At 36.3% G+C, this 26,030-nt stretch overlaps 1 protein-coding gene across 3 annotated transcripts; it reads right to left on the bottom strand.

Annotated features, from left to right (window-relative positions):
- Positions 1 to 8,280: 8,280 nt before the first annotated feature.
- On the bottom strand, positions 8,281 to 23,715 carry LOC149170733 (uncharacterized). 3 transcript variants are annotated; one of them, XM_089424005.1, is made up of 10 exons: positions 23,477 to 23,715; positions 14,369 to 14,468; positions 14,140 to 14,210; positions 12,889 to 13,165; positions 11,533 to 12,446; positions 10,778 to 10,951; positions 10,569 to 10,685; positions 9,472 to 9,654; positions 9,344 to 9,390; positions 8,281 to 9,132 (listed from the first exon to the last, which is right to left on the bottom strand). In XM_089424005.1, the coding sequence occupies exons 3-10, from the start codon at positions 14,185 to 14,187 to the stop codon at positions 8,517 to 8,519; spliced, it is 2,376 nt and encodes a 791-aa protein (XP_089280131.1). In that variant the 5' UTR covers positions 14,188 to 14,210; positions 14,369 to 14,468; positions 23,477 to 23,715; the 3' UTR covers positions 8,281 to 8,516. The 3 variants fall into 3 exon arrangements, with proteins under 3 accessions (XP_089280131.1, XP_089280130.1, XP_089280132.1); XM_089424004.1 differs by lacking the exon at positions 14,369 to 14,468 and having other exon boundaries at positions 23,477 to 23,714; XM_089424006.1 differs by lacking the exon at positions 14,369 to 14,468 and having other exon boundaries at positions 9,472 to 9,651; positions 23,477 to 23,709.
- Between the last annotated feature and the right edge of the window lie 2,315 nt (positions 23,716 to 26,030).

Genomic DNA, 26,030 nt, shown 5'->3' with positions numbered 1-26,030 from the left:
TGGAAATAAATATTTCATGACATTTTTGATGATTACACCAGAATGTGTTGGGTTTATTTATTGAAGAACAAATCTGATGCTTTCAAACATTCCAAAATTTTCATAAATGAGATTGAAATGATGCACAATCTCTCATATTGGGTCTATTTCGCACTGATAATGGAAAAGAATATACATCAAATGATTTGAAAACTAATCTTCGCCAACATGGGATCAAACATCAAACAACTGTGCCTTATAATCCCCAACAGAATGGTGTAGCTGAAAGAATGAATAGAACAATCTTGAATATGGTACGATCCATGCTTTTCTTCCAAAATGTAAAGGTAATGTTTTGGGCTGATGTTGTTCTATGTGCTGCATATATAAAGAATAGATGTCCATCTAATGCTATAAGAAACAAGACTCCTTATGAATTGTGGTATGGACATGTTCCTTCGGTAAAACATCTCAGGATTTTTGGTTCCACCTGTTATGCTTTGATACCAAAGGTACATAGAAACAAACTTGGTGCTAGAAGTCGTAAGTGTATCTTACTGGGGTATTCAAACACCTCCAAAGCATACCGCCTCTATGATGAAGTAAATAAAAAGTTTGTTGTATCTAGAAATGTAATTTTTCTTGAATCATCCAAATCTGACAATGTTGTTGAGCGGCAACTTGATCGCTTGGATAGATTCGCTAAAACAAAATCATTTCAAGAATTTGATATCAGATTCCACATCTTGAAGGGGGGGTTCCTATTCTAGATCAACATGTGGAATCTTCTTCTGAAGAACACTCTCCCCCGAATGAAACTCCAACAACGGATGATGCTTTAAGTGATGTAATTGATAGAATTGGGAGACTCAATCTTGATTCAGTCCCGACTCAATCTTGATTCAGTCCCAACTCAATCAACAGAGCAGCCTGGACGATCTCAGAAAGGTCCCCCAAAGTGGTTGACAAAGACACTTGAAAGTGTTCATCCTGATGAAATTTGAAAAACAGGAACCAGAAATTCAAACTGACAAAATGGAGGTGATGTAGATGACTCTAATTCACCTGTTGATATGGATGTTTCTTATGATTGTGAATTAAACTTGTCTACAGATTTTGAACCAACTTCCTTCAAAGAAGCTGCTTCTCATGATAAATGGAAAGAAGCGATGCAAAAGGAGTATGATTCCCTCATAAAGAACGGCACTTCGAAGCTGGTAGATCCTCCATTTGGAACCAACCCAATTGGCAAGTGGGTCTACAAGAACAAGTACAACGCTGACGCCTCACTTGACAAGCACAAAGCTAGGGTTGTGGCAAAAGGTTTTGCACAAAAGGAAGGGGTCGATTATGAGGAAACTTTTGCCCCCACAGCAAAATGGGCCACCATCCGGACACTCTTTGCACTAGCAGCTCAGAACGGTTGGAAAGTCCATCAAATGGATGTAAAAACTGCCTTCTTGAATGGAGATCTAAAAGAGAATGTTTTTATGTCCCAGCCTGAAGGATTTGCTGTGAAAGGACATGAACATAAAGTATGCAAACTTGTGAAGTCCTTGTATGGCCTCAAACAAGCACCGCGAGCCTGGTATGAAAAACTAACTGAGCATCTTCTGAAACTCAACTTCAATCATTTTGATCTTGATGATGCAACTTTATTTGTCAAGAAAGTTGGCAAAACAGTTGTATATCTTGTGGTATATGTAGATGATCTTTTAATGACAGGGAACAATGAAAGCTACATTGCATCCATAAAGAAGGAATTGGGGAAAAGTTTTGAAATGACTGATTTGGGCTATGTTCATTACTATCTTGGCATTGAAGTAACCCAACATCCAAAATCCATATTTCTTTCTCAAAAGAAATACATTGGAGATTTGTTAAACAAATTTGGCATGACAGAGTGCAATCCTCTTTCTACTCCAATGGAACAAAACTTAAAGCTCACATCTATTGAAGGAAAGGAATTTGAGGATGCAACAAAGTATAGACAGCCTGTAGGAAGTCTCATCTACCTCACTACTACTAGACCAGACATTTCATTTGCTGTTGGAATCCTCTCCAGGTTTATGCAAAAGCCTTGTAAGGGACATTGGTTTGCTACAAAAAGGGTTCTAAGGTACTTGAAGGGAACTCAAGACCTTGGAATCAAGTATACACAGGTGGACGACTTCAGCGTGATTGGATACTCTGATTCAGACTTCGATGGAGACAAAGAAACTGGGGTATCTACTTCAGGATATGCTATGAGTCTTGGATCAGGCTGTCTCCTGGAGATCACGCAAACATCAGTTCAGTTCCACAACAGAAGCAGAATACGTGGCAGCAGCTAAAGCAACAAAAGAAATTGTGTGGCTCAGGAAAATTCTTGAATATTTGCAGGTAAAACAAGTACAATCAACTCCACTCATGATTGACAATACCTCTGCAATAAAGTTGGCCAAGAACCCAAAGTTCCATGATCGTACAAAGCACATCAATACTAAATATCATCTGATCCGACATCATGTTGAGGCCAAAACAATCCATCTCCGTCATTGTTCCACAAATGAGCAAATTGCAAACATCTTCACCAAAGCGCTTGGAAGAGAAAAGCTTGAAAGATTCAGAACGATGCTTGGACTCACCAACATCCCTTCAGATTAAGGGGGGGAATGTTGACACCTAATCCTCTGCGATTGGGTGAATTCGTGTAAATAGTTAAATTAGGAATGTGAACAGTGATCAGGAGATGAACTGAGCAGTCACATCCTTTGTATATAACAATAGCTACCTAATGAAATAAATCGAATCAGTTTTCTGCCAAAGTGGAGTTACTCCTGCCCTGACAAATTCTAGGAATAAGGTGATGGATAAATTGGCCAATGTTGGGGGTTCTTTGGAAAATGAAGCATTGGATCTCCCATGGACTAAATTTAATAAGAAGCCACTTAGGTCACAATGCATGGAGTTGGTGCACATCGATATATCACCCACGATGGGTGCCCATTAATGCCTCATTATTGTATATAGTGTGTCATGGATACAAAGCACAAGAGAGGACTAGCAATCCTTCCACCTACCATACAAGGTATCACGCTTAACACTCAAACTATGAATTAGTTTATGGTTCTAACATATGTTTATTACCTTTGTATTTTTTAAACATTCAGTGTCTTGTGACATATGGAAAGACATTCATTCCAATGGATAATTGTTGAATGGAATTTCCAATCCTCGTATGGAGTTGGCATGCAAATGTTACCATTTATCAGTGGATTCTAGGAATCCTTACAAGCACCACAAGGCATTATTATATCTAGTTGCTAAATTTCCTCTAGTTTTTGCAAAAAGTAAAATTTATAAATGGAAAGGCTTCCCTCAGACCATCCTCTGCTTCAGGCTTTGTTGTCAATTAGGGCAATTATTTTATAGTTTTTTCTTTGTATGTCCATGTATGTCAATCTATTGGCAATTTCTTCCCCCAATGAGTTTTGATTTTGTTTGGGGAAGTATTGGGTTATCAATGGGTTGATGGGCTCTAGTTTTCTCTCATTCTAGTGGTTTGGTTAGTTTTTATACTCATCACAATCTAGGGCAAGTGTTCTATTCCACTAGTCAAATCTACCTGAAGTTCTTTTCTTATTGCACAGTGTTATGTTTCATCGTCATTTTGAGTCTTGGTTAGGGTTCATATTTTGAATTCTTGGTTATCTATTATCTTACCGGGTATTTCCTTTCACTTTCAAGGTGTGTTTCTTGGTCGAGGGAGATATTTGGGACCCTTCTACTCCCCGTGGTCGGAGGTCTAAGTCTATCACTTGTATTCCTTGCATTGATCATGCTTTTGTCGCTTGGGTGCAGAAAGCCCTACAGGGATGTTCTTTTGCCTTCATGTTAGTCGATGTTCTAGTCTCTTTAGGCATTGATGGTGCCTCCTAGCTCGGTTGAAAAGGAGAGGCCCTCATTGGAAGATCCACCTTCTCGTTCCATTCAAAGGTTTTTAGCTCAACTATGCAATCACTTCCTTGCTCCTTATAATCCTTGGTGGATGTGCTCTTATAATCGAGAGAATCCCTAGATTACCATCTACCTCTCGCACTCAACAGGGTATAGAGCACTCAGCTACGATTTATTACAAGAACAATGTATTATATGAATAACCCACCTTATATCCACAAGGAAATTGAAGAAGTAAAAGAGGGAGCTCATTTAGAACATCGTTTTATACCTAATGTAGATGTGGTAGAACAAGTAGGCTATTGGGTTCTGGATATTGGTTATATGAGACCAAGAAGACTTGTTATTTCCAAGCAGTTGATGTGTACTAGCAGATTAAGACAATAACGGATAAGGTTCTAATTGAGAGCTTTAAGTAGTAGCAAGAACATTGGAAGAATTGTAGAGGCAATTTGAGAAATTAGAGCACAAAGTCACAATGTAGGCAAAGAAGTTGCTCGATATCGAATTTTTAGATCCTAAGGAGGATGTTGGTCCGCCATAAACCATCCAAGTGAACCCTACCACTACATAGATGTTGGGCAATCAATTTTTATTGTTTTCTTTTAATCATGTATACAATCTTGTTATTCAACTAGATATACTAGGCTCTCAACCCTGACGCAGTAAGCATAGTCTCTGTGATTGTAATTTTTGGTATCTAAGAGATTTGCAACTCAATTTCAAGATTTTGAATGGCCCAAAGACAATGATGTGCTACTAGTCTAGTTTTCCTTGTGGCAGGCCAGTAGGGACAGAAAGACATACCTATTTAGTATCTCTATGATCTTTTATTAATACAAGTTGCCCAACTTACACAGATAAAAAAAAGCATTAAAAAATGAAAATTACACCAAATTCCAATGAAAAACACCAATAAGTCACTCATTAAACCATGCCCTTATCTAATATCAAATAAGTCAAATGTTCTTTGCGGAAATTCCAAATAGGACATAAGTGCATTAAATTTTCAAAGGGGTTCTTGGTGTGTTGATGCTTGACTCAGTTTATTTAAAGACACTCAAATATCTTTCTTCCTCATTCATTCTTTTACAGGTGATTATTATCTCATCATGGAGTCTCTTGTCCCTCTGGTACTTTTCCTCCACAATATTATCTCCAATATTGCAAATTTCTGTTGCAACAATATTGAGCAACCAGGAGAGTAATGCAGAGGTAAATGGTAAATTCTCAAAATTCCACAACATAATTTGAAAAGAAGAAAATCCTCAAAAAGCAAGGTGAAACAAATGCCCAAACCTCAAGGCCATTGACCTATATGTCGGTACCCAATGGAGCAGCAACCTAACCTTTCCATTCCACTTGATATTAAGTTTTACTTGTCTTTATTTTCCAGCATTCTCAGTGTTGCATTGTCATCCCTATGGGGATCTTATAATCATTAGCCTTTTCAGACACTTTGATAATCGCCTTTATTTAGAATCACCTTTTCATAGTCGATCATCAAACCAATGACCTTTATGGCAAGTTATTAGTTGTTCGGTCCCATCTCTTTCACACAACATCTCCCAATATTATTGCAACTCTCTTTGAAAATATGAACTTGATTCCCTCAGAACACCTAAACCTTTATTCATTTAAAACATCAAATAAAAAGTAAATTTACATATAAGTTTGTATTAAAATTTATTTGAATAAACTAAACTAAAACAAAACAAAAACCCTCTTCTCCATCATCATTTCCATCCTCATTTCCAAGGATATTGGTGACTTTCTTAGAAAGAGTCCCCCTACCACCCTTAAACAATGCCTCAATGCAGGACTTTTTATAAAGCCATGAGATTGGTAATGATAGAACATTAGGTTTCACCCAAAGTTATTATATGAGATAATCATGTGTCTCACACCAGTGTAAGTAGGAAACTTTGTTTTCGTGTTTCTTGTTCTCTCTAATTACAACAATTGTAATATAGTGAGACAACTTGGAGTGGTTGTTTTTATCTAGCTAAGTACTGACAGCTAAATTATCTCAAATTACATCAATTGTAATATAGTGAGACAACTTAGAGTGGTTGTTTTTATCTAGCTAAATTCTGACAGCTAAATTATCTTTGTTAGTTGACATGTAATATGTATATATTTTTTAGCTTCATACCAGCTTCTATTTACAAAATTAAAAAAGCTCACCAGATAATATTCAGGTTGTTTGAATCTAGTTAAAATTTAACAGCTGAAATGTCTTAGTTAAGTGACATAAATGCTAAAAATTAAAAATCAATACAAAAAATTTTAGATAATAAACAATAGAGAACCTTTCGATTCTATCAAGTATCACAAGTCTCTGCATTAGAGAGCAAACTATTCACAATATTTTCTCATTTTCTCACCTCATCTTCACTGGAAAGAATGAAAAGAGAATGAACAAACTCCCACCCTCATCCTCACTAAAGAGAATGAACAAATATGTACCCTAAAACTCGCACCTTCTAAGAGTGGGCAAGAAGGGAGAGTAAATATTATTTATAACATTTGCTCACTCTTCGCTCATTTTATTAAAATGCGCACAACTCTACCCTCTAATGCTCCCTCTCTCCTCTCAACCCTGTCCTTTAGATGATATGCTCCCTCTCTCCTCTCAACCCTGTCCTTTAGATGATGATTAAAGGAAGAGGGGATGATAATTAAAAGAAGAAGTGAGGATATGCTCCCTCTCTGCTCTCAACCTTATCCTTTATCCTTTAGATATTTAGATGGTGATTAAAGGAAGGGGTGAGGATATGATTTGAAATAGATTAATAGGTTTTTAGACGGTGATTAAAGGAAGACGTGAGGATATGATTTGAAATAGATTAATAAGTTTATAGATCTTTAGATGATGATTAGAGAAAAAGAGGTGAGGATATGACTTGAAATAGATTAATAGGTTTATGGGCTAGTAAACGCATGATTTGAGAAAGATTCATAAATTTGCAATGTTATAGAAGAGCTCAATAATGAGGATACCTCTCTCCTCTCAGATCCTTCAGATATTTAGATGGTGATTAAAGGAAGAGGTGAGGATATGATTTGAAATAGATGAATAGGTTTTTAGACTGTGATTAAAGGAAGACGTGAGGATATGATTTGAAATAGATTAATAGGTATGATTTGAAATAGATTAATAGGTTTATAGATCTTTAGATGATGATTAGAGGAAGAGGTGAGGATATGACTTGAAATAGATTAATAGGAAGAGGTGAGGATATGACTTGAAATAGATTAATAGGTTTATGGACTAGTTAAGCATGATTTGAGAATGTTATAGAAGAGCTCAATAATGAGGATATGATTTTTGATGTTAGAGAAGAGTTCAATGATGAGGATATGATGGATATGATTTTAAATGTTATAGAAGAGCTCAATGATGAGGATATGATTTTAGATGGACAATTTAGATGGATTCATAGGTTCTTAGTCTGCAATCGATTCAGAGGTCAAAGGGTAAAAATAAAGGTAAATAGGTTCATAGGCAATTGCGAGATTCGTTTGTCTGGAGATACGTTTGTCTGGAATATTGTGGGGAACTCGATGAAATCAAACAAATTTGGTCGTTTACTCCAACAATAATCCGTCATCATTTGGCCTATGAGCATGAGTATTGGATGTTCATGATGAGTGATTCGACGTATAAACGAAATGTTTCATTGAGGAGAATTTGCACAAAAGCACATATCGAGCCATTTTAGATAATTAAAATATAAATGCCCCTGTATAGATGATGGATGACGTCACTTATTTTATAGTCGTATATAAAGCAACCGTCTTAATATGTCTACCAAGGAGTTCCCCCACACAGATCAACTCAGATAATGTTCATAATAAGGTTTAATGTAGATTATAGAGCTTTGCTTTCTTGGCTTGATCGATGTTTGGAATGATGGTGTGTATTCATACATTTTCATCACACATCACTGACAGTAAAAGGGATTCGCAAATCTATTCAAACACGCACACACCAATAACTCTCGCACATATCCCTGGGAATTCAAATCTTATCAACTCTTATTCTTGGCTTGATGTAAAACAAAATACACTGATGTTTTCAACGTTTGAATACCTTATAACTACATTTCAGTCAGACTGATTTTTAAAAAGTAGGCACACAAGATATTATATTTTAAATTAAACGAGGTTAAACTGCAGAGACAACCATAGCACGTTCAAAGAAAAATCATCCCAAGAAAACAACATACTCAGAATATTAGTTGTATTGCAAAATCTTCAAATCTTTTTCTTCTACAGAACCTAAAAATCTATCATCCAGCGAATGCACTTGCAGAGATGAAATTTAATAAGCTGTGCATTTCTGTACATATGCAAAAATTGCCACTAAACAGGAAACATGAGATATAAAACAGTAGTACATAAAATACTATCCTTCGCCAAATGTACTTACAAAGATATGAAATTCTATAACCTGTGCAGTTCTGTATATACAAAAATTGGATACTAAATAGTTAAAGACGTCTTTGAGCATCTAAGACGTAACACAATAGTTGTACTATTTTAGGATGCATAAAATGCAAACTGCCACTATGGTAGAAAATATAGCTAAACATCTAACTTTGCTTGGCTTTCACTGAGCTTGATGGAGGACTGCCAGATACCGATTTCCTGAATTCTTCGTCAAACGCATCTAACATCTGCCACCCATCATCGGAGCCTGTCTTCACATACTGTTGCTTCTCTGCTTCTACAGGATAGTTTGAGATTTGGGGACTTGCACCCTGGCATTCTGTATCTGTTTCAGCCATACATCTTTCCACTCCACTTGTGAGGTAATCCATTTCATCATTATTAATACGTAATAAAGGGAAACCTGTGCAAGGGACAAACTCTGCTAATCTAGCAGAACTTGTAGTAGGAATTAGGTTGGCAACATTATCAATGGACTGATACAGACTGCTACGCAGAGACTGTGCATCTTGTGAATCAAGGCTGCAACTTCGCATGCTGAACTTTGACATATTGATATCATCATTCCCACCATGTGTCCTTAAAGAAAAAGATCCAAAAGTATGATCACTGGAAGCTGTCCAATGCCCATCCATGTTCTGACATCTGGGAGGTGCAGCCAGGTTTATATTCAAAAATCCATTTGCAAATTTAGTTATACCTCCATCCATCTGTTCTTTTAACACTTTGACATCTTCAGATAGAACAGATACTTCCCCTCTACAAAAATCAGCAGAACCATCTTAATCAAAACCATTATAGACACAAGTTTGTCTATTAGAAATAATAAAGTACGCCTAAACTGGATTGACAAAGAACCACAGCACCATAACTTCAGCACACCAACGTGCAAGAGAAAATGAAAACACAGGCAGCAGAAATACTCTAAAGAATAACAAAACTTAAAAGCGTTGATGAAAAAATCACTTACTGCAATGCATCGACCATGTGGCCACAATCAATTAGGGACTCCCTTAACTGCACCACACACATCCAGATTAGTGAAAAACAGATGCAAAAATTGCGTTAGAATTTGAAACCACTAAAGGTGCCACACACCTTGGTGTTAGTTTCTGCTTCTTGCTCAAGTTCCCTAGAATCCTGTGCTACTTTAGCCATCAGGGCTTCTTCCATGGAAAGCACCTTTCTGGCATTTTCTTCCTTCCTCATTTTCTCCTCCTCAGCCGCTTCTCTCTCTTTTCTTGCAGCACCAATTCTTGCTTGCAGATTTTCCTGCATCTGCTGTTTTGTATCTCTGTTAGCATATCAGAAAACTTGGAACATACTTGGAAGCATTAGATTAAATGCAATAAACATGTTTATGTTAACTGAGATTCTAAACTTATAAATCAAAAGCAGACCTAACGACGCTATTTGCCTATAGATACGATGGACATGTACTTTTACCATGTGCAAAACTTAAGTTCTATAAAACCCACTCCAAAAAATTGCAGAGAGTATCAAGCAGAAATCAAAATCATTTTACCAATAGGTGGTTTTTTTCTATTTGAAAACATAAATTAATTTTCACTGTACACTGTCTTGAAGGATTCATTTTAAGCTTAGAATACAAGTTTGCCTGATCATACATGTTGCAGGGCTGGAATTAGAGTAACCATCGAGGCCTACTTTTCCTAGTTGGGTTTAACTTAGGTTTTTGGGTTCTAGACAAAGATCATAGCAGATTTTAACAGGCTTTAGCCCACAAAGGAACGAACATTTTTGGCCTTTCTATATGGCTTAATTTTTTATTATACATTTATAGGCACGCACAGATCCAGGACAGCTACGCATGAGGCAGAATTATAATTTCTCATAAAATTCTTTGGAAAAACAGAATGATGGAAATCACGACCAGCAATTGCTAGGTTACCAAATATAATCAATGCCCGAGTCAAAAATTTCTTTGAGGTGACAAAATGGGGTGTCTTCTCGCAGCTAAGCTACCAGCAATGTGAAATGCATCCAAACTTTTCTAGGCATATGGTAGAACAATTTATCAAGCAAAGTTGAGAACCTTTTCAAATGCATGAGCGGCACACACAACCCATCTCGCTAAAGGGGCTTATATTTGAGAGAAGAAAGAAATTTGAAAATTGTATCAAATTAACAAAATCTAAAAAAAGAAAGCAATGTACATATGGTAGGGTTGGCACCTCGTCAATCATACTAAATGCTTTATCTTTGTCAGCTGACAGTTGTGCCAGACGAGATCGAAGTTCTCGTGCTTCTGTGGCTAGAATTGCTCTCTCTCCATACACCTCTCCCGCATGCTGTGAATTCATAAAAAACAATTATCAAACCATGGTCATTAAAGTGCTTACTTAAGTGGAAAAGGTTTGACAACTAGAAACATGTGAACCACCATATCATTGGTTTCTTTTGCACGTGACAGCATTTTCCTCAACTCCACGACCTTGGACAAAATGTCCACACCACCTTTTGCTGCCTCTTCCTTAGCACGTTGAGCTGCAGCCTCTTCACGGTCTGCTTCTGCCCTCAAGGAGCGAATTAATTCCATAGCTTCCACCAGCATTTCCTGTATCAAGCACCATTGTTCCGCTATGATTCCTTATTAATGCTTATGCAGCCAGTAATTAATTTGAAATATTCAGTCACAATATGAACAAGACATAAACAGAAAAATGGATAGGTTATAGGTCAACAGTTCTATTTATGTTTCAATGTGTTGTTCACAGTGTTCTAAATGTCAGAACCAGTGGTGAACCAGCCAATTCACAACAGAAAAGTTCAAGGCCTAGTTTCATGCTTGAGACATTGAACCTACTGAAATGACCAGTTGATAACACACTGGTTGTCCATCAACGTGTGGTCATATTTGGAAGGTCAGGACATCTAAAGGTCAAAAAATAAAAGAGCCTTTTCACTATCTGCGCTTGATTTTCTGCCATTTTTACGTGAAGCTGCACAATGATTTATAGTTTACTCGTAAAGCGAGGAAAGGAAATTCCTCACATACTTAGAAAGGGTATAGAAAGTGGAATAGTTTACAATAGATGTGCACTGGTTTATGTTTAGTGAAAGGGAAGTCAGCAAGGGTATAGAGTACAATAGTTTACAATATATAGTCAAGTCAATCACCAGCAAAAGATTGCATACCTTCTCTTTCTTAGCCTCAGAAACAAAACCTTCCAGTGTATCAACAGTTACAATCTGGCTGGAGCTGGAAGTCCGACTGCAAGAAAGTGACTCATGTTCAACAAAACCTTCCAGTGTATCAATATTTACGATTTCACTGGAGCTGGAAGCCTGACTGCACGAAAGTGAACCATCTTCAACACTGATAAATGAGCCTATATCTAGCTCCACATTCAGGGTATTGTCATTTTTGAACCCACCCGAGCCAACAGAATCATGAGTTATCAAAATAAGAGGAAGACTGTCCATACTTTCTTTATAGAAGGACTCAGCTGTATTAAGAGATTTGATTAGTCCCTCGACAACTGAAAAGTTCAGTTGGGACTCACTTGTCCTTACCACCACTTCTTCAGTGCATTGATTTGCTTCTTCATAACTGCTAACATTTGTGGCATCAGTACAAGGAGGTTGTTCTATTGGAGTATCTGAAACAAATGTACTACTAGCTGCAGAGTTTATTGCCACTAAGTTAACCTCAGTACTTTTTGAATCGCTGCCACATTTGTCAACATTGACATCTTCAAGGATGTTCCCATCCTCAAACTGTATTAAAGATTTTTCATTGCAAGACAGCTGGTCACCTTTAATTTCACCCATATCATCCAAATGAGGACTGAATCCTTTGTTTTCAATTCTAGTTTGAGATTGACTAGAGTTGAACTGACTTGATGAACCAGAGGTTTGGTTGGTGTTTTCGTCACAGGACTGATTAGGTAGATGTGAAAACATTGACGCAAGAAAAGCACTCTTTTCCATGCTATCAATAGTTTCCTGGTCAGTCAAAGAATTAACTGACAATAAAGAGCTCGCATGTTCTTCATTAATTTTAGTTTGCATTAGATGAGCAACAATGCATTCACTATCTGATCTTCTATCTGCACAGTAAAAATCAAAATAAGCCTAATGTGACTAAATAAACCTCCCTACATAGTACAAATATCATTCACAGTCAGAGAATAAAGCATGCAAGACTATTGAAAATAAAACCCACTTTTGCAGTAGTATCACGTCAAACATTTCTTAAATGCAAAGACAAAACAGAAAATGAATGTCAGCATATATATATATATATAAAACAAGAGACAGCACAGGAGCAACAATTAGAATACAGATCATTGTTAGTAAACAAATTAAGTTCATAAAGAACAAAATCAGTGCAACTAAGTAGTGAAGATATCATCTAAAAGCATTTAATATACAGTATCATGAAAAACAAAAAACCAGTGCCAACCTGTCAATATAATTTCATCATACACCTCTGACCATCTAAAAACATATAAGAGACAATATCATGAAAAACAGAAAACCAGTCCCAACCTGTCAATATGATTTCATCAGACACCTCAGACGCATCATCATCAGATATAGAGCCGCAAACAGATAAATGAGATGAGCTTGGTGCCAATTGCTCAGAACCTGAATGATAGTCATGCTCAGTAATTGGACCATCCACAATTCCACGCTCACTATCAAGTTCCGCATCAGCTATTTGGTCATTTTGGTTAGGAACCACCTCATTAAGGATAAATTCCACAGCTGAATCAACATCATTGCGGTGCTCCAGGGCAACTGCCTTGATAATACGTTCATCAACCTACAAACACACATGAAAGCATTAAACGTCAACATTCAAAATACACAAGAAAGATATAGATTCTGTTTGAATAAGATAAGGAAAGATTTTCCAGTGCACCATGAATAAGCAAGCCGTCAATTACTGTTTGGATTTTTAATCAGAAAATGTAGGAACTGGAAAGAATGTGGCTTATATTAGAAAAAATAAATGAAAAAGATGATCTTTATCAGAGGCCTCAAAAAGGTATTACTATGCAAAAGAACATATATCCTTTTGAAACTAGACAATGGGTGCATATTAGATGCTAGGAATTTAGAATAGTCCACACATAGAATGGCATGCTCCAGATCCATATTGCCGTCAATGAAGCTACACAGAATAAAATATCCCAGGAGAAAAACTGCAACTAAAATGGAAAAGAGAAGGAATATGCTATTGCAAGGAACCACAAGACATGTAGAATCACTTTGTGACAACCAAAAAAGGAGATGATGACAAAGAAGTGAAAATGTGAAAAACTGGGCATGCAACAAAAAAGCTCTACGCCGCCTAGCAAGACTTGGAAAGTACTACCATCAAACTCTTCTGCAGAATATAATATCAAATTTTTGTGCATAAGCAAGTCATCTTTTTTCTTCTGTGCAGAGAACATCACTTATGAGCCTAGAACCCTAGATCTCAGAATTGAGGTTTTACAGGGAATGAAAGGGGCAACTCCTATGCATAGGATTGTGATTTGGAGCTTATCCATATGATTCATTTATATACTTTACACTGCCACACACACAGAAAAAATCTTTATCTCCAGAGGTAAAGTTTAAGCTTTTCTTGATGAAAGCAATTATAAACAAATTGGCATGCTTATAAACAAATAACATTGACTTTATTTCTCAGCACCATGCCTATAGGGAGGCTCATTGCCAAATCGTGTTAAATTGACATTGATAGCAGACTGCAGTATTTAACAAATTACAAGAAAGTTTTAGACTTACCTGTGGGAAAACTTCACGAAGAGAGATGAAAGATGCCTTCCAATCCATCACTCCTCCTGAATGTACTCTTGCTGTAACAACATATAAATCCATTACCTTTTAACAATATATTCCATTTCTCTGATTAGAATGGATAAACAATCCGTGCATTCAAAAGTATGGCATGCCTGTATATTCTTGGAACAAAATAACTAAAATTGATAAATATCATTTAGAATTGGGTTCGTACCTATGGACTATTAAAGATATCCTAGTTCAAAACATGTACTATTGTGGTCCAGTTTACATTAAGCCCATACATATGAGATCCAGGATACTGTATTCCTCATCTTCCATGCATAAATTCCAATCAACACACTGTCAAGCTTCGAGATTTACCGAGCTGTCAAACTGAATAATTCAAAAAGTCCAATGTGCTTTTCCACACTGGACAATCCCACACCCATCATTATAAAAACTACAGTCCCTGATATGTTGACATTAATGAGAAAGAAAAGATACAACCATGCAAGAGCTACTATGACGTATCCATCTGAATTTGAACATGCTTAGGATGCATTAGCAAACAATATAACTTATATCAAGTAGCAAATTATGTGGACCAAGCATTCAATGCCTGATTTCAGATAAGGAATGAAGAATATCAAATATTAGAAATGGATAAACATGCATACAGGGCTGAAACAGAAATCAAATCCCACTAAGCGGTCAAGTGATTTGATAGCAATTAAGTTATTTGATCCCAAACGAAAATGACACCATGCCAGTGCAGTAAAAGAATTATTTGACTGCTTTTCTCACAATTCAAGGTTGGTCAATATTTGAATTGAAATTCCTTGTGGGTTTTTCATATTATGTTTAGAGTTGCTTCTTTTTAAATCTCAATGTATAAAATTTAAGTATTACTCATTTCATGAAAATGAATTATTTGTCATTTTTCAAATAATGTCAGTTAGACTTGGTATTTGGCCCAAACTGCCTTATATTTAGCATAATGTTGCTATAGATCTCGCTTGTTTGGCTCTTGGCATGGTGTGTAAAGCAGAAAAGTTGTTAGTTTTCACAAAACCTGGAATACTTGACATTTACATGTTCTGCTAAGGACAAAAATCTTTAGCAGCTACTTGAATTGCAAGTCCATCCATTAACCTATGGAGCACAAAACTTCAACATGAACTCTTGCTACCTTAAAAAATATATGTACAACTGTGATTTTTGCAGAAAAAGTACAGCACTAAAAAGCTTTTGCACTGAAAGGGTTATTGCAAGTCCCACGGTATCACCCACATAGTTGTAAAATATGTAATATGCTATGTTGCACTGGTTTTGGGGATGGGAGAACAGGGGGGACGAGGGAACACGTCCCCAAAACGGCTAGAGCACACCCCCAAATTTTCAGGGGACGACAGGTTGGGGACAATATATATATATATATATATATATATATATATATATATATATATATTAACATTTGTATCAAGCTTGTAAGTATAACAAGCTATAGTTTATAGTATTATGCACAACCCTTACACTCGCCAATTAAAATCTCAAACAATTTAAAAAAGGGTTGAGTGATATTCCATTATTGGCCACCAGACATGAGCTTTAGCTTTAGGAAACTTAACTGTAACTACTTTCAATTTGTAATGAGGTCCATGAACAATATATCAAAGAGAACTGTCTTTATAGCAGCTTTTTCTCCTCATATATCTTGTTAACGCTGACTATGTTAAACATAAAAGGCATTCCCTTTTCAATAGGTTTTGCAAATTTTTAACAGTTGTGTTGAAAACCACTTTAAAACACTTTGGTTTTTTAAAGATAGTTAATCCTTCTAGTCGGCCTCATGGAGACAATTCGACCACATCGAAACACTATATATAAGCTAGACACTCGGCCTATTGGGATGTGAGAGATCACCATTCAATCTGCAATCTTCTAATGAAAAACAAAGTACAAAGAGAAGTCTTTAAGTTGAAAAGAAGATATAGATCTTTATCTAGAAAAGAGCCAAATTTCTATATTATTCTGCCACACATGTGAAGAGGCTATTACAGGAACAAGCTATTGAAGGACGTGAATCCCTGGAGCAGGAAAGAGACCAAAAATCTTTGAAGCTGATAGAAGACCAAAATCTTTGTGTTTCCCTATCACATGTGTTACCTTGAAAATAATTGCAGGGACCAAAGATGATAGATCAAATTGCAGAAGCTACAGGAAAGAAGTGACGAAATTCTTGATGCCTACTTCAGTTAATGGCTGACTTGGTGGATGGAGGAAGTCTATGTCTCTGGTAAAAAAGGTCAAGTTTCTCTCATTTTGTTTTGAATCTACTAGTGGAAGTGTTTGACTGGGTTTTCCCCTTCATAGGGGTTTTGCCATGGCTGAGTGCCTACATCTTGTGTTATTTTCTTGTGTTTGTGAACTTCATTTGTTTGGAAATTATCTTGATGATCAAGGAACATAATAATATCAAAAATAAGTAATATGACCTCACAAGAAATTATCAAAGTAAGAGGACTCTAGTTATTAGAAGACCTAATCAAGCTGCCCTAGATTTCTCAACATGGTATTAGAGCTAAGGACAATGGAACAAGGCAGCTAATAGATCACTTGTATGGAAAAGGAAAGGGGTTTTAAGTCAAACCTTGAAGACCGAGATACTTAAGAGAAGAACAAATTTTAAATTACTCAAGTCTAGGCTTGTTTATGAATCAATACCTCAGTAATTAGGCCGCAAGCCTAAGCCAGAAAACCGAAATAGTAAAGGGAGCCAAAAAGCACAATATTGAAAATCAAAGGAACCAAGCAACAAGCCTAAACAAGGTTGAATCTCTCAAGAAGAAGAGCAAGTGTCTGGGCATACATCTAAAGGGTTTGAAATTTCCACTAAAATCTGAGTTCTGTGCATCGATTTTTTAGATCATCTCAGAAGTCCAAACTTTGTGAAGGTCTTTACGCAATTATAAGGAGATCAAATTTACATAAGTGAGGTGTCTTTGTGGCCAGCAAAGGAGTTTTAGGAACCATACAAAATCATTCTCAAGCCCTAGTAAAGAAAAGGACTAGATCTATTGTTGAAATAGAGAAAGGGAAGATTTCTATTTTGAAGATCTATTTAGATCCACCTTGAAGCCACAGTCATCCTTTGAAGGAGCCAAGTTTCTAGGAAAGAAGGATGAAGACCTGTGCACCTATATATATAGAAAGGATGAATCCCTATCAGAGATATTGAAGCTGACCTTGAAAGGTGAAGAGAATTTCTACTTTGACAAACATATCGGATTTAATTGACAAGTTGATGGAGACCTAGTCAAAGCGTCACATTCAAAATTTTATATCAACCCTTATCAAGGACCTGTAGCAGCTCACTAAGTTGTAACACACCAAGGAAGTGTCCAAACAGCATCTACTGAAAGAAGTATCCAAACCCTTTCTTAAGGAAGGCTGCAGGCATATCAGTGGTCTAGATCTATTCTGTGACCAGCTTGATACAAGCCTATTATAAGAAGTCTATTAAAGAGGAACCTAATCCACAATCCTTGTCTCAAGAAGATGCTACAATTGGTCCAATGATGACATTGACTTCAACATGGCAAATGAAACATCAATCCTTCAAGACAGAGGTCTGTATAACACACTCAACTGTTACAATTCTAGCATGAAAAAGTTATAGGGTTCAGCTGCTTCTAGGGTTTGCAAGTTTTATTTTATGATAAAGATTGAACATATGAAAAAACCTTACCCTTATATTCTAACTCATGATATCGAGGACTTATAGGTATTTGACAATTCTTTATGAAAAGAATATTGAACGTTGTTTTGACATAAAGCCCTAGAACTAATTAAGGGTTCATACTCAAAATTCCTTGAGATTCATTCAAGGTAATGAAAAACCTAGATAGTCACTGTGCTATTGTACAAGGTGATGAAAACCTTAGATAGTTACTATGCTATTGTACTTGTATATTTTAGATATGCTTGTCAATAAAGACTGCAAGGATATATTGAAGGAAGCAAAAGTTGGATCCTTGGGCACAAACTGACCCATATGGTAATAGACCATGCTAAAAGGGAGTCCTTCAATAAGGAAACCCTACAAGGTTTGTAAAAAGAGCAACTCAAGGTACGCTCAAAGTTCACATGATTTATAGCTAGTCTTCCTCACATAAAAAGGTACAATTATTTTTGGAATTTACTATACATTACTAACTCTCTCATGTCCAAGTTTTTGAATCATAAGGATTCTTGTTTGGGTGATTAATCTTTAGATTAAATCTACCCTTGTCATATTATCTCTTACCATTTGTTCTTGTTGATAAAACCCTATCCTTTAGGGTTCTCTGTAAAACCCTAACCTTTCAATGCTTAGGGTATGCTAATAATGAAACCCTAGTCTTCTTAAGGTTTGTTGATAAAGTCGAGAACATATAATGATATCCTACTCTGTTGATGTTTATGATTTTAATAATGTTCTAATGAAACCCTAGCCTTTGAGGGTTTGTCAATGATATCTAGGTTATTTGATTGAAACCCTAGCTTGGTAAAAAAATTGTTAAATGACTAACATTAAAGTTTTGATGTTTGAATCTAGGGTTCACTACAAAAATCTAGTAGTGATTTGTATCAAAATTCTAGGGCATGATAATGGAACCCTAGATGTAAAATGTTTTAGTTGTTTAGTATCTGTAACAAAACCCTACCTAAGGTTGTTGTAAGAAGGTTAATGCATGAGGAATAACTTTTGTTGATTGTAAACCTAACTAGATTTAGGTTTTGGATATCTAAAGTTTAATTGATTTAATAAAGTTGACTCCATGCTCTTGTACATACATATTTGTGCTTGGTTATACTTGTTGTTGAAGGCTTGCAAGTACATAGCCTTCAAGATGGTGAAGACGCTTACCTCATTTTTTATAATAATTTGATGATGATATTAAGCATGATGGAAAGAGGGAGGTATGAGAACCTCAATGACATTAAAGTTTACATTAAATTTCAATAGATGACCTTGTTTCCATGTGAAGGAATAATGAAGTTTTGAAAGGTCTAAATTCTCCAATGAATTGTTGATGCAAAAGGAATGTGTGACTAGAAGAATAAGATAGTTGATGGACTTGTCCCCAAGTGACTTGGATAAAGGAAAGTGTATATCTCCCTAATTGAGAGGGGGCTTGAAAAAAATGAATGACTTGATGAAAAGGCCATGAGGATGTTTGAAATAGGAAAATAGTTGAAGCACTACTGACGGTTATTCATGATTGATAAAGTTGTGAACAAGGCTTGGATGTTTTTGGAAGAAAGTGTTGAGTCTGAGTTTGGTGTTGTTGTAGAAGAAGAAAGCTCCTAACGAAGATGTATTTAATATTATGATGACCTAAGCAACATCAAGGCTTGGATGTTTTTGGAAGAAAGTGTTGAGGCGGAGTTTGGTGTTGTAGTAGAAGAAGAAAGCTCCTAACGAAGATGTGTTTAATATTATGATGACTTAAGCAGCATCAGTATATTTGAGAAACCTCGAAGATATATATACATATATATATATATTAAAAATGTATTAGTAATTGGGGTTGTGATCACACAGGATCTCTCCATAAAGAAAGTTGAATATTGTTGGAAGCATGCTTGGACTAGTGGATATATCTGATTTAGTTTATGGGGAGAGATGAAGCTTCTTGGGCCGACAATACGCTTGCGAGAACAACTGGCCAACCTGTGATGATACCTAGATCCTGAAGTAGGGAGGGTAGCGTTGGTCTTGGAGCTTTGACCTTGGGTGCATGCCTAGATCCCTAGGTTGGTGTTAGAGCTAAGGCTTGATGGTACCTATAGTGGCTAAAGCTTGGAACACACCTTAGTCCCACTTGACTAGATACCTTGATCAAGCATCTAATCTGTAGCACTGCGTGTGTCGTGACTCTTCGTGGAACATATCAATGTGAGATCATCCTTGTACCTATGTATATATGTAATTATGAATACCTCCCTAGTTAAGAGTGTTGAAGAATGTAACTAGTGTCGATCTTCATAATTGTATTTGTCAAAAGAAAGAAAGAAATTTTTATTGTTAAAAGAAATTAACTTATTAAAGCATGGGTTTCATGCGTAGGTCAATGGTTAATAGGTCAAACCTCTATTAGAAGCTTCTAGGATTATGTCTTCAGTCATTGTCATTATTATTTTATTCTAGGCCCCTTTTGGGATCTTTGTGTCAAGAAAGAAAAATCATTTTTTATACATATTCTCCTCCTCCACCAAGTTGGCTTCTTAATCCTTCTAGTTGGCCTCTAAAAAAGTGGCAAGTCGGCCTCATGGAGACAATTCGACCACATGGGAAGACTATATATAAGCTAGACACTCTACCTACTGGGATGTGAAGGTTCACAATTTGATCTGCAACGTTCTAATGAAAAACGAAGTCTGAAGAGAAGTCTTTAGTATTTACGTTGAAAAGAAGAGAAAGATCTCCATCTAGAAAAGAGCTGAATTTCTTTATTATTCTGCCACACATGTGAAGAGGCTATTATAGACAGAGCTATTGAAGAACGAGAAACCCCAAAGCAGGAAAGAGACTGAAAATCTCTGATAGAAGACTGAAATCTTGGTGTTTTCCTGTCACACATGTTACCTTGAAAATAATTGCAAGAACCAAAGATGATAGATCAAATTGCAGAAGCCACGGGAAAGAAGTGATGAAATTCTTGATGAGTACTTCAGTTAAGGGCTAACTTGGTGGATGGAGGAAGTCTCAGTGTCTGGTCAAAAAGGCAAGTTTCTCTCAATTTGTTTTGAATCTACTAGTGGAAGTGTTTGATTGGGTTTTCCCCTTCATAGGGGGCTTTGCCCTGGATGAGTGCCTACATCTTGTGTTTGTGATCTTGATGATAAAGGAACATAATAATATCAAAGCACAGTAATATGACCTCACAAGAAATTGTCAAAGTAAAAGAGATCAAGTTATTAGAAGACCTAATCAAGCTGCCTTAGATTTCTCAACAGATGGTGGAAGCACCAAACTTGAATGACACCTTGAAACCCAGGTACAATATGTAAAAGTTGCGATATCCAAAAACTGAGAGAGAACAAGAAAAATAACCACAAGGATTAGGCTTTTAAAACATTGTATTCTCTGTTTTCTTGACATGGAGGTTGTTTCTTGTAATTTTACCATTGAAAATACAATATCCAAATCACCAGAAATCCAAATTGAAACCCATCATACAAAACCCATGTTTTGAGCTGCAATTTGTACAAAAAAAATTTAGATTCAATGCATTCGAAAAATAATGAAATAGGAAAAAGGATCATATTGTTCAATCATCAATGTCCATAATTGTCAAAAATGACGCTATATGCTTAATTTATCCTTGAAACCTTCCAAAAACATCCCTCAAAATCTGACCAGAAAACCCATTAAATCTGCCAAAAACATCCATGAAATTTGTCCAGAACATCCCTGAAATCTGTCTAGAATGTTTTGGGGACAGCCAGCAAGTCCCCGAGTCCCTCATGAAGTTCTCAGTAGTCTGGGGACGTTTCCTAAGGGTCCAAAAGTCCCCAGAACAGGGGAACGCAGGATACATGAGTGTTTGTGGGGGGGACAAGTCCCCGTGCAACATAGGTAATATGTATTATTTTTATATTGTATGTGCATTGTAAAATATAAAAATATTTATTTTAACTATCTCTAGCATGCTAAGGACAAAAATATTTAGAAGCTACTTGAATTGCAAGTCCATTCATTAACCTACGAAACACAACTTCAACATGAACTCTTGCTAGCTTCAAAAATATATTTACAATTGCATTTTTTGCACAAAAAGTACAGCACTAAAAAACTTTTACCAAATTACCATGGTTTTTGCAAGTCCTGCACTATTATCAGCATAGTTGTACATCGCAGAGATTGTTCTCATATTCTTGTGAGCCTAGTATTTCGTAATTACTGTCTAAAATTATAGGATGAAAAAGGCAGCCTAAAAATCAACAGTCAAAAAACCAACCTCAATAGGCATATATATCTGATTCCGATTAGGCTAGATAAAATTCCAATGTTAAAACAATTTATGCATTGAACAAAAGCGTGCTGACCATGAAGACTGTGACAGAGCATGATTCCATGGATGAGAATGACTGCATGAGACAATGAATCATTCAATTTTTTGGATAGTGAAGATAAAAGTGCGGTTTGATCATGGATGGATAGTAGCTACGAGTCATAACATTTTTCCTTTGAAATTCTGCAATGCTCTCCACTTACAGAAAACTGTGAAACCCTGATTTTAACTCTTTGCTAGTGGAATACAACCAGACAATAAGGCTAGATCAGTGAAAAAATTGTGAAGACGCCGCATTGGCATCATCAAAACCACTCCAAAGATCAAAGAAATGTGTAATGGGTGCATCATAAGATGGGAGCGACAAGGTCATTTAGGTACTCAACTAATTGGGCATTCCTAGTTCCAGATAACACATTCAAAGTCAAACCCTTCCTCGTCCCAGAACTGTGATGACCCTGCCATCTGGCCCGATAACTGCTTTCTGCTTTTTCACAAATTATAATGTCTAGAATTATAAAATACGATTTCAATTTGTTTATCAAAGGCGTCTAATCAATCAAGTCTGTCACTGTATCTCCCCCCCTCTCGTACACAGGAAAATATTATATATACCCATACCGAGTTAGCCCGTCTATTCTTCATACAACAATTGTCATTTTCGATAGAAAGCATGCTAACCATCGAGACTGTCAGACAACTTACATTCAAAGAGAGAGATAGACCCAGTTTGGTAAACACGAGATCTCAATCACCTACAGGGCTCACTGTCAGGGTTTGATTTCGTTTAATTTTCAATCCACCGAGGAAATTCAAGAAAAAAAACACCACTGCCCAACGACATGTACAAATACAGAAACAATGAGCATAGCACGTTATCCTATTAGAGCATAAAGGCCACAAAAACCCTAAACTTACAAGAAAGAGATAACTCAACGATTTAAAAACCCAAATTCAGCTAGACCTGGCCGCTAAAAGCCCTAGACCAAGGGTTTCCAGATCGCAATCGAAAACTATGCATAGAATTTCACCATCCAAATCCAATGAATTACGAAGTTCCCAACAAAAACAGATCAAAATCCATGATCAACAGTCCATAAAATCAGTCATACTTCACCGCTCAAAACCCTGACTCGAGAACTTACACTTTCAAAAGCAAAATAACGCACAATTCACAGATTCACCAACCAAATTTCACGAAATTCAACCATTCCAGAACAGATCCAACGACATATCAAAATCTGAACTAAAGTGAACATGGTAAGAAGAAGAAAACTTACAGAATAGCTGGGGTTTATTAAAAGAACGAAAGACAGCCTAGCAGGAACAAACAATGTGCATATATCGACTATAGGCGTCCAATCCGTCTGAAACATGAGGCTTCACGTTAGCAAATGACAAAAAAAACCAGCGTTCTTCATGCTCCAATTGAGCATTTGGATGGTGAGTAAAGACAGTCCACATTTATCGTGTACTTATATTTTTCCATTTTTCCTACCACCGTCAATAGATAAATCGACGGTAGATAAATACCCTAGTGTTTATCTTTGAATTCTTGACAATCAAAAGTTTCCTCCGTGGAAGCCGCATGCCTTCAAGAGAGGGCAACCTGACATTAGATCGGGATGGTGGATATTGTTTATTTTAGGGTTTATTATTGTTATTGGATAATGTGTCATGATTGTGATTTATTTTGGACATGCTCCCTAATTTAGTTATTTTTTGGCATTTTTATTTTTTATTTTAAAGAGTGAGAAAAATCTAGATTTTAAGTAACTTAATTTAATATTAATCGGTTTTTTTGTTTTTTTCGAAGGTGGCAAAACCTATCAAACTCAGGTGTCAAACCAACAGTGAGGACAGCCATCTCTGGCTGCTATCCGCAAATGTCGGTTTGACTCATCACTGTTATCAAGGAAAACCACGCCACCTGTAATAACCCGCTGGTGGTCCGTAAGGGAGCAGGCTTTCACTCCTGCCAGATGCCTCTGGGTCTTGGGCCGTTAACCTGTTTCCTTACGTCCGAGGAAGACGAGCTCTTAGCCAAGCAGAAGCAGTTTTGGGTAAAAACTTAATAATTTAGATATTATTAAAAGTATTAACAAAAATGTGTAATTTAAATATGAGATGTTTTTTATTTTTTTTCCAAATATGGCGATATGAAAAAATTATGAATCTAAATTGTTTAAAATGTTTTTCGATTGTGCCAATAGATTTGGCGTCCTTTGGCTATGGTTTTGCATAAGAAACTATATAAAGTTTGATTAAAAAACTATATAAAGTTCGATTAAAAAACTATATAAAGTTCGATTGTAAAAGTGGATATATTTGGAGTAACTTAATCAATAAAGGTTTTTTTTTCTTAATTTCATATATATATATAAAATTTAAAAGTCAACTAGGTTTATTCGGGAGGAATGTGGCATAAACACGCTCAATTACTCAGAAAGAATCATATTTATTATTATTAAAGATAGAAGATGATTACAAATTGAAGGAGGCCTCTGGCTTTATACCGCCTTGGGTGCCTCTTGGTGAATGGCCATGATCTTTGATCATGCCTTTTGCTTAATAACTACTTAACTAACTAATTGTTATATAACATTGCCTTCCTCCTAGAAAATGCTTTGTCGTCAAAGCATACGTAACGACGGATGTTGTTGACGAAATGCTTCAGTCTCCCAAGAAGCTTCTTCTTCTGGTAAGTCCTTCCACTTGATCAAGTATTCCTTGATTACACGAGATCGAAGCTTCTTTTCTCTGGTGGATATGATTACTTTTGGTTCTAAAATGACCCTTCTTTCATCATCTAAAGATGGAATCGTTGTTTGTGCTAATTGATGGTCGTCCAATGCCCTTTTAAGGCAGGGTATATGGAAGACATTGTGAACGGCTTTTATCCGGAAGGCTTAAACTATATGCAACTTGGCTAATCTTTTTGTTGATCTGGTATGGTCCATAGAACTTCAGTGCCAATTTATTTTTTCCTTTTTGTTTCAAGGACAACTGCTTGTATGGATGGAGCTTGACAAATACCCATTCTCCAACTTCAAATTCTCTTTCAGTCCTGTTTCGGTTAGCTTGTTGCTTCATATGGTTTCTTGCATTATTTAAATTTTCTTTTAGGATTTGGACGATTTTTTGGGTTTCTTCTAGTTGGTTTTTAACAGCTGGTAGATTTATCTGGACGATAGTGAGATCCTTCCATTTTGGAGGTTCTTACCCATACAAAGCCTGGAATGGAGTCATTTTTGCTGACGTATGATAAGTAGAATTATACCACCATTTAGCGAGATGCAACCACTAAGCCCACTTATTTTGTTTTTATGTAGCGTAACAACGTAGGTAGCCTTCCAAACATTTATTGACAACCTCCGTTTGTCCATTTGTTTGAGGGTGGTAAGCACTACTAATATTTAGGTAGGTTCCTATATGGTTGAACAACTCTTTCCAAAAGTTACCCTTAAATTTGGCATCTTTATCACTCACAATGACTTTCAGAAAACCGTGTAATTTATAAATATTTTTGTAGAATATCTCAGCGATTTGTTTAGCTCAGTTTGATTTCTTCATTGCAATAAAGTGAGCATATTTGGTGAGTTTGTTGACTACTATGAAATCCTTATCCTTGCCTTCAGATACAGGTAATCCCTCAATAAAGTCCATTGATATTTCTTCCCATTTCTAATTCGAAATGTTTAAGGGATGAAGTAATCCAAAGTGTCATAATATTTTCACTTTTATTTCTTTGACATGTGTCACATTCCGCTACATACTTTTGAATATCACGACTCATCCCATTCCAAAAGAATGATTGATGTGCATTGCAGTAAG

This window comes from Pinus tabuliformis, chromosome 4_2 (assembly GCF_031772625.1).
Source record: "Pinus tabuliformis cultivar Carrire ecotype Pingquan chromosome 4_2, CPIR1, whole genome shotgun sequence".
NCBI classification, from domain to species: domain Eukaryota; kingdom Viridiplantae; phylum Streptophyta; class Pinopsida; order Pinales; family Pinaceae; genus Pinus; species Pinus tabuliformis.
The sequence above is the reverse complement of the archived record's forward strand: the minus strand, read 5'-3'. Positions and strand labels throughout refer to the sequence as shown.